The 10,000-nt window shown below is 43.0% G+C and overlaps 1 protein-coding gene across 1 annotated transcript in view; it reads right to left on the bottom strand.

Annotated features, from left to right (window-relative positions):
* Positions 1–10,000, bottom strand: part of ZNF407 (zinc finger protein 407) — a 556,565-nt gene that overhangs the window by 539,208 nt on the left and 7,357 nt on the right. The window contains exon 2 of the mRNA XM_007952740.2: positions 6,792–6,906. Coding sequence (XP_007950931.2) covers positions 6,792–6,906 — 115 coding nt within the window. The remainder of the gene's footprint in view (positions 1–6,791; positions 6,907–10,000) is intronic.

Raw genomic sequence — 10,000 nt, 5'->3', positions numbered from 1 at the left:
TAGGTTGACCATACCATACTCTGTGGTGGAATACACTGGAGCTCCTTCCTGGAATGTGCTGACCTGTTCATCTGTCCCTCTCCCACTCCTGGGAGGAGCATCTGAATCAGCCAGGAAGACTTGGGGATTTCTTTACCTGAGCTTTCTCTACCCACGTGAAGCAGGTATGGTTTTGATCTTTCTAACCCTAAAGACTAACAAAACACTGGAATATACTGATGTGAGTACGTTTTTATTTAATACTATACAAATCCCTCATTTCACCCTATCTAGTCATTCACACTCAGGAATCTCTTGTAGTTCTCTTAAAATGTCATGCTATTCCTGGCATGGTTTTTTTTTTTTTTTTTCCTCATTATTAAAAAGTCCAAACATGCCTTGTGGATGCCACCTCATCTTTGAGGCACGACCTGTCTCAAGCAAAACCTCTCAAGGAAGCCTTTCCCATTGCCCCTGAGAAAGCTAATCCTCCCCTCCTATCCTGGACCTTGCTCCTACTCCTGTCATCTTGCTAGACTCGAAATTATTTTCCAGGCCTGTGTCTCTTACTTGAAGGACCTTAACAGCAGTATACCCCCCCTGCCATTCTGTAAGCCGTGAGGAAAAAAACTACACGTATTTGCCAAAAGCAGAATGAAGAAGTGGTGGTGGTCCACCCCTGTCTACACCCCTGCCTCCTCTCTCAGGAGTTCTGGACACACCAAAGAGCTAATGCCTCCACAAGGCAAAGGATTGGAGAAGCAGATGAACAAGAAGAGGCCAGAGGACAACAGGTGACCAGAGAAGGACAAACAGGGAACAGGCAAAGGAAGGCGGAAGGGGAGCTCCACCCCTGCAGGCGCCTGTGAGGACCAAGAGCTCAGCACGTGGAGCACCTCTGCAGCACGATCTGAAATCACTACTGAACCGTTTCACAGTCAATGTAAGAGTGAGTTACACGACTGATGCGCATCTTACAAGCTGACCATATGTATCGGTCTTAGAATACAGCTGTGACTTCACTCAAAGGAGAGCAGGGAGTGGAGGGTGACGAGAAAGCCCTCCTCTCACCATGGACGGAGTGGGAAGGGATTTCTTCAACGCCCTAAGCTGAGTCCCGGTTTACTGGAAAACCCCCAAGCATCTTATCAGGGAAGAAATGTTTTCTACCCCAATACCGTAACCAAGATAATGTCTTAGCTTTTCAAATCAATAAACGATTGTATATAAAAAATAGAAAGCATGTCTACTCACTATTTTAAAAGCATTCCAGAGACTTTACTATCAGGGCATAGCTGGGCATTGTTAATTCTGTCCTCCTCACTGACTGAGAAAGACAGCAAAATTCAAAAGTTGTTAAACTAAAGGCAGAAATGCATCAATAGACAGTATTAAATATTATATGCATAAACTGTAACGCACCCCCCAGTGATGTCATAGTTTTGTCCAGTTCAATGTTTTTTATGAAACTGAGTGCTGCTGCACTTTGTCCTGTGGCAAACACAATCCGTGCCACCATAGAAAGCCACCGTTTCGCTCTCTACTTTTTAACCAAAGCAACCAGCTGAGCCAGATATGTACTTCGCTTACACCCATCTGCAACTATGATGAGTGTGATGAACTGTGCAGCTAAAAACACCGTTCCATGGTGCTCGTGATGATTTAGGCACACACAGCTTCAGTTCTCAGAGCAGACTAAAAATAGTGATTTTAATTTATTCCTGCTGCCTACAATTACCCACAACCATGTATTTTTAAATATTTCCAGCCTATAAAAATTACTAATTTTTGCCACTTGTGTTTATCTGCATTTAGACTTTGATTTGGATAAATTAGGCTCTCAAGTGTTCCTTGCTTTACAAAACTCTGCATGTTGTACACTTCAACACAAATAAATGACTTGTACCATTAGAGGTTTAAATAATGTAATGCATTTCACGCTCAGCCTGAAGCTGGATCCCAATGAAGTCGCTAATGCACGTGATGATTAAGTGTAACTCAAATACTAACTGTGTTGTAACTGTGTTGTTGAAAACATGACAGGCAATAATTTGGTCTATTATATTCTGCCATTTAATTGCCTAGTACAGACATTCCCTGACACGTTATGAAGCAATGATTTACAATTATTCAAGCTGCAAAGGTCAGAAAGTGACATTATAATCATCTACATGGAGACCCTTCGAATGCACAAACTAGGTGATGCCACACACACAGAGCTTCCCACATTAGCAACTTTCTCCTGAAGGCCTCCTAACCAACTAATGATGAACACGTCCCAAGCCAAGGAAGCCCCAAACCAGGGTACGTCTAGAATCTGGTCCTGAACCAGAGGTGGCAAAACTGGAACATGCCCTGAGCCTGTTCTCATCAGGCAAATCTTACGCAACTATTTCATTCAGTCCATGAGAATCCCGACTGGACACAGGAAGCCACCCGGGAGGATGTCCCCACTAAGCTGGGCAGTCTGGGGGACCCACGTCTGGGCAGTGGCACAGAGGATACATGCGCTGTCCCGTCTGCACTCACTGAAATCAGCCCAGCAACTAATCTCCCACTGACTTCCTAAAAGCAACTCACACAAGAAAGCAGAAACGATGAGCCATGCCGGTTGACCCCCCCCCAATCCAGGATGCAAACGCGACATCCTCTGCACAAGTTTCGGCACTGCTCTTTCCATCATGAAACCAGCACGTCCATTTTGTCAGGTGCAATAAATTATCAGCACATGAAGGAGAATGGAGAAAAGGAATAAAATTATTTCAAACAATGTCTACAATGGGGAAAGTGAAACAGAGAGATACGAGAAAGAATGACTATCACAACATTCATGGAAAAGATGGTGTGGGCAATTATAAAATCCGAGCAAAGCAGAATAAAATAAAGGGGGGAGGCGAGGACAAGTTACAGCTACTACAAAAACACAGTCACACCACATGTAACTCTAGCACTCTAACTCCCTACATATCTACAAACAACCTCGAGAGGCAACAATGTACAAATTAAAGTCAGTAACCAAAAACAATGTAAAGCAAAGGAGTAATAGAGGGGAAGGACGACGGCAGTCAGCAGTCCACCACGAGCTCATCACCCAAGGCCATGGCAGAAAACACTCCGAGCCACGGGCGTCCCTCCAGAAAGCGGGAACAGCGACCTCCTGAGGGTCATCTCCAGGATCGGGGTCTCATCAAGCTACAGGTCAGCAGACACGGTGACTGTTCATGAAGGCATTTCCCAGCCCACCAAGCGCTGCAGAAACGTGAACGTGAGAGTTCGGAGCTCTACGTATGTCCCCCACACACACACACAATGTGAAAATCAAAGAATTTATTTAAAAGAACTCAGCAACACAAGGTACCTATGACGGCTTTCTTAAACCACTGAGATTTTCAAGTTCCTGTCTACTGGAAAACACAAAGTTAAGAGATGACAGAATTAGTAAAAATATGTGTTTGACTTATTTTTAAACATACGTTCCCAACAAAATTCACTTCTGTGTAGTGGTCTTTCTAGGATTCTGATTTCCTCTGCACCTAAGCCCTCCATCAGCCCGAGGGGACCTACATTGTGACTACCTGCCAAGGCCCCTAGAGCCTGCAGCACTCCCCTGAGGTCAAGCTCATTTAAGACAAACATTCCTACCACACTGTACTGTTCAAAGCCGCTTCCCTTAAAGTGAAAGTAAAACAAACGCTTTGAAACAGTCACCTAGGACAAGCACTTAAGATGTGAAGTGCTAAACAATGCATTGTTTCTTCCCTCACTGTGAGGAGAGCACATAAACCCTGGGCAAAAAAACAGAAATCCTGAACTCGGAACCCCAGGTACCTAGTAGGAATCAGCCAACGCATTCAGCTGCTTACCTCAAACTCAATTCAATCTACGATATACTGTAGCCAAGATCTGCCAGTGAGGGGAAAATAGTGTCTTAAAATGGATCTTTAAGACACAAAGAAAATCAGCTTAGGGTCAGACAACCTGTACTAAAGTTTTAAAGGCAGTTTTTGTTAAGGAAGTTGCTCAGGCAAACCCTGACACTAAGCCGTAGCAAAAAACACAACCCAAGTCGTTAAGGGCCCCCTAAATCTCCCCATATGAAAACAGGTAAGGACCTGGAAACGGAGTCAGAGGCCAAGCCGTTCGCAATGAGCTCAGCACACCAAAATGCATTTTGACCATCTCTTCAAGCTCACCGTCTCCATCAACTTCACCGTAAAACATTAGGTTTTATAAGAAAACCAAGTTACCACGAACCAAGAGAGCAGAGAACTATGAGTAATAATTTCACTTTCAACGTGGACCTGCCCCACGATGACAATCCACTGGTACTGAAGCGGGATTGTGTGAAAAATAACCTGAAACTCCAAAAGCCGGCACTAAGATATTAACCACTGTCGAAGGCAACCGCAGGGCGGGACTTCTGTTTGTGACAGAATTATAGAGTTAATGTCCTGAAAGATCACTTCACCTTTTAAAGCCTGATTTTTTAAAAGGTAAGCTTTCTAGCAATTCAAGCTCATGAAGAAACGCAGCCTGAGCTGCTCACGTTGAGGGACTAGCAGGCCCCCCTAGTGTTTCGGGGATTGTTGGCCATTGGCAATAATGAACTGACATTGTCAGGGACGGAACGTACCCGTGCTCGGCAGTGCCACTCACCTCACATCCAACACACCCATTTTCTTAGGTTTTCCACTTTATAATGTTTAACGTACATACTGCCCTAAAATACAGAACCACGGAGGACACTTTTCATTTTACGTGAAAGGAAACCTAACTCAGTCCGGTCACATTTCAACTATGCAGATGAGTTGTTGGCATTCTTTGGTTTACTGCAATTCTTTCGAACTTATATCTTCATGGTGATAGTATCTACCCTATTGTTCTGTAACTTTCAAATCGTAGTTCATTTTAAAAGTTAAGGAAATTATTATTTCATCACCAGATGAAGTTCAATGACTACCACAATTCTATGAGATACATTTTTGGAAGCTGGAATTTTTCTACATGCTCACACACATATTGACAGAACCCTATGATAGCAGTACAAAACCCAATGTATGTGTGCTTATTGTTAATTCTGTATCTTGCAAATCAAATAGCAAAAATACTGGTGCAACCCTTAGTTGTATGTGGTAAGCAATTAGCTAAGTCAAGTATGCATTGTTCAAATTTTACAATTAAAGCCAATCAAGTCTGCATTGTTTTGATGCTACAGATGTCGGAAACCGTTCCCTTCATTGAAAAGGTTTCATGTTTTCTTTCCAGGGTTTCAGTAACCCTGACAAAAATGATTAGACTGTTTCCCTTAATTCACAGAAATGAGGAAGAAGCTGCGCGTTACCATTTAATAGCACATTTTCATTGGCGTCAGGGTCTTCCTCTTTCCTGTAACTCACATGGTAAAAACAATAAATGAGGGATTTTCAAATCCCAGGGCCTCGAGCAATTAAAATGAGCCATTTGGCACTTGACCCTCACAGCTAAAATCAGAAGGAACAAAACTCATTCTGCCACTGATCTTCAGGGGGCTCTTGGGCAAAGGTTCATCTTCATTTGCTTTAGCTGCAAGTCAGTGAAACCATCAATCCTGCCAATGAATAAATCACAGGCCGTGGCAAGTAAAACTGCTTGCAAAGTTATTTGCGAAACTATCTTAAGGGTCAAGAAACGCAGCTGCAGTCTGGGATGCAATGTGCTGTCCAACAAAAAGCAGACCCTGCCTCTGACTGATAAGATACTCACATGGCAGTGCCAACCGGAAGAAACCTTCCACTGCGCTGGAGCCCTAGGGCCGGCTGTGTGCCCCACACAGCTTGACTGAAGCTGTGCAGCCCTGTGACTCAGCCACAGGGCTGCAGGCTTCCAGGTCTCATATAAACTGTTTTATATGATGCACTTATGAGTGCATTTCTCCAGCATAATAACATTAAAATATATTTTTAATCAGAAGTAAGGTATTAAAATCCAACTCTGAAAGTCCAGCGAAATACTATATATGTCATGGCATTTGAAAACCTTTTAAACATTTCTGCTAAATTAATTACCTTTGCATTAGGCAGCTCAGTGTTTCTTATTAAATGCAACACATTTGAGTGACAATTAAACATTATGAATGATATTTCAGAGGAAATAACCACTAACTAAAAAAGGAAAACACCATCTTCTGAAATAAAGTTACACAAAAACATACATGACACACTGTTGTTTAAGCTTCATCTCTACAATAATTAGTGACCAGCTGTCTGAAATTAAGTCTTTTTTTTCCTTATAGAATGTGTCCAATGGAACCAAAGAGCCAGTAATGGGATGGCACTTCAAGCAGAGGCGCAGGAGGAAAACAGCACGGGCCCACGCTCCGAAAGCCACCTATGTCAATTCTCCCGCCTTACAGTGGGGTCTACAGGCTCAAACATGGCGACGACTGAGAGGACGGTGCTCAATCGGGCAGGGTTTCATTCTGTCGCACATAGGCCACCATGAGCTGGGCCGACTCGATGGCACCTAACAACAACAAATGGAATTTGCAGCTCTCGCTGGCAATGTGAATGAACAGCCTGTAATTTAGTCAATTTACAGATTACAGGTTCAAATTGACCTCGTAGCCCATAAAATTGCTCATGTTCAGTACGGGATGAGAAGTGGGGGCAGAATGTCCCAACTGCATTGAAGGGATTTACCATAACAATGGAAGGGAGGCGACGCACGTCTAACTGTCAGCGCTTTTACTTGTATCAGTTCTGAGTTCTAAAACAACGGATGCCCTGAACACGCTTGCTGGTCCTCCACGGCAGTAACGGTGCCCATTTACTTACCCACAGACGTGACACTTGTACTCCCTCATTCCCAGGTGCCTCTTGACGTGGTTCCTGGCATCTCCAAGCTGAGCTGTTGCAAAATGGCATATCTTGCACTTGAATGGTTTTGATCCTAAGTAAATGCAACAGAAAGTATGATTGGAATTTGAATATTACTGATTATTTTAAAAGAGGGTAAATCTCAAATCATATTTTTAATCTAGTTAAGAATTCTTGCCCCCAAAATGGAATACCTACATTCCTTTATCATTTGAACAGAACAAAACCAACCCACTGCCATCAAGTCAGTTTCACTCATAGTGACCCTAGAGGACAGAGTGTAACTGTCCCAACAGGGTTGCCAAGGCTGTAAACCTTCGCAGGAGCAGACTGCCACGCCTTTCTCCCACGGAACAGCTGGTGGGTTCCAACTGCCAACCTCTGGGTCCGCAGCCAAGCACATCCATCACGGTGCCATAGGCCTTCCTTGGACAGACCAGCATTCCGCAAACAGTCTACCTACGTTCTCATGAGGGGACCTAACTTCCAGTACCATTTCTGACACTTAAAGTCAAAGGGACATAACTAAGCAGGACTAAGTAGATGTGATGAGCTAAATAATTTTAAATATTTTTCTTATAGTTCATAAAGATATATTTTAAAGTCACTCAACATTTAAAGTGGGACAACTTAGAAACTCAAATACATACAGAGTAGCTGATGTTTTTTAAAGTATATTTATCATCCAATAAATTTCTTAGTTTCCTCAGATTTCTCAGGCTTTGATGACAATATAATTTCAGATTTTCCTGTCATTTATCCCAAATGATGCATGACATTGCTATTTTAATAACATAATGTACTGTATACAATAGACAAATTATGTTTTTATGATGGTTTTATGGTCAAAAACGTGTGATGACTCTGTCAACCAAAAGTACTGAACAGTAGCTGCTACCGCTTTCAAAACAAATAGGTAAATGCAAACACATAGCCCCACAAAAACTGTAAAGCATTTCACAAGGAAGTGAGATTAAATGATACTCATTGTCAGCCACACACAGACGGTAAGTGAAACATGGGGACACACAGACAAGCCCCCGTTGCCGAGAAGCACCTCTCTGCAGGTCTAACATGGGTACACCATTGTCCAACTGTCTACTTCAAATACATGCATCAGTATCATAAAAATCCCTGTTCAAAACCAGCACAACATGGTTCTGGATTTCTAACATCAAAGTGAGTCCATACATGGTGAACCACCTCTTTCAGTAGAGTTAGGTATACTATAAAATATATGAACTGTAATAAACAGACAAAGAGAGCTCAACTTTTAAAAACCGCAATGAATCATATTTGATCAATGAATTTTGCGCAGTGCCCTTGGGGAGGGGGGGTCCTTCAAGAATACTTTGTTGAAATTGAAGCACTCAGTAAAAAATTTTAGAGTCTTAAATTTCAATTTAATTTCCAAAAGCTGACAAAAAAAAAGTGAAGCATTTAATTTTAATCTTCTCCTAGAAATAAAAAAGTCAACAGTACTAAGCACCAGCAGACAAGGTTGAATATTTCACAGTTCAACGACAATGAAGCCAGACCTCTTAATACTCCCATTTCTGCTGTTAGAAGTAGATGTAAAATATATTTAGCACCTGAAGGGTTGTATCTAGTCAGCTTTATGTGTTTAAATGTCAAAAGCAGGTTGAGGCTGCAGCTTACAGCAATCACATCCCATCAGTCACATTAGAACCTATAGTTTATTTAAACGATTCTGATCAAACTAAGCCTATCACTACTCTGGGACATTTCCTATCGACACAGAATTCCATAAAGGGGACTCTTGAAAAGAAACAAGGAAAAAACTGAGAAGAACCAATTCACCTGTACATTCAATTAGAAATAGTAACTTGGAAATTATTAATTAACCATAGTATCAAGAGTCCAAACAAAGAAGGGAATGTTCTCCCAATGTCTATATAATTCTGGCTGATGAATTTCAAAGACCTCATGGACGTGAGCTTTCGTTTTTCTCATACAGGCAAATACGTTGTAACTCAGTTCCTTTTCTGTCATCATAGGTTTCTCAAAGGACTGGAGACAGACAGGACTTTGGGGTCCTAATTTCCTGTATGTGGCTCCTTTGTGAACAACTCGTTCCCTCAGGGTTCAGTGACCACGGGTGCTATGTGTGGCCACCACATAACACAGTTGTTCTATGGGTCACATCCAGCAACCTTGACTATTTTTCACGTCTCACACTCACATTAGGAACAGCATCTTCCTGTGCTGTAAAATCCAAACACCAGCAGGCCCGATCCTATGAGAAACAAAAGAAATCTGCCTTCTTTTTCTTTTGGTTAAACTGCTAGTATTTCCCGTTTTTAAGTCTGTTCCCTGGATTCCAAGTAAATCCAAGCACAGCATCCCTAAGGCGACACATATCCGCCTCGTCTCTCCGAGTGTACCTTTCTCAGGTGTATGCTGGTGACCAGGAACTTTCAGGGCTGTTGCACGGAGCCCCGCTCCTGGGCCAGCAAGCCCCTCAGCCAGCTTGTTCTTTGTTTTATTTTGGCCTGCCCGGCTATTTAGAAGGGAAAACCGAAAAAGGTGATCTTTCTGGCACCTTACGATTCTACCAAAGGTCTCCATAGACTTGAGGAGTCTTCACTCGGCCTACCCAGGCTCTTGTCAGTTATCATGATTACAAGTCCCTGTGCATTCACAGCTGTGGCCGAACCTTCCACAAATGAAAACCCTTAGGTCTTAATGTCACAAAACAGAATGTGTGGGGACTGTTGAATGGAAAATCAATCTGCTATCTAAACTTGCACCCAAATCACAATCAAAAATTTCTTTTTAAAATGCTTAGGTCCTCAAGGCATCAGGTAAGTTGTCTCCCAGCCCCTCGCTGGCTGCCTCTGAACTACAGCCTCAGTCTTCCAGAAGTCTTAACACCCTTAACACTCACTCCCTCCTCTGCAGCAGCATTTCCTCGGCATTCCCATCACAGGGAGAGCCAACTGTGAGCAGCCCAGAGGAGGCAGTGAACCAGGAGTCCCGGTCCCCACGACGCTTAAGGCATCCACTGCTGGATTCTCCTAGTCACTGTGCTCCCGCGGGCTGGCGTCCTGAATCCTCGGAGGCTAAGTTACAAACACCGCGGCCCTCATCCTCGGAGGCTAAGTTACAAACACCGCGGCCCTCATCCTCGGAGGCTAAGTTACAAA

The sequence above is a fragment of the Orycteropus afer genome, unplaced genomic scaffold (assembly GCF_000298275.1).
Source record: "Orycteropus afer afer isolate SDZICR_OR568_19922 unplaced genomic scaffold, OryAfe1.0 scaffold00356, whole genome shotgun sequence".
Taxonomy (NCBI): domain Eukaryota; kingdom Metazoa; phylum Chordata; class Mammalia; order Tubulidentata; family Orycteropodidae; genus Orycteropus; species Orycteropus afer.
Note: the sequence above shows the minus strand (reverse complement) of the source record. Positions and strands in the feature narration are given on the sequence as shown.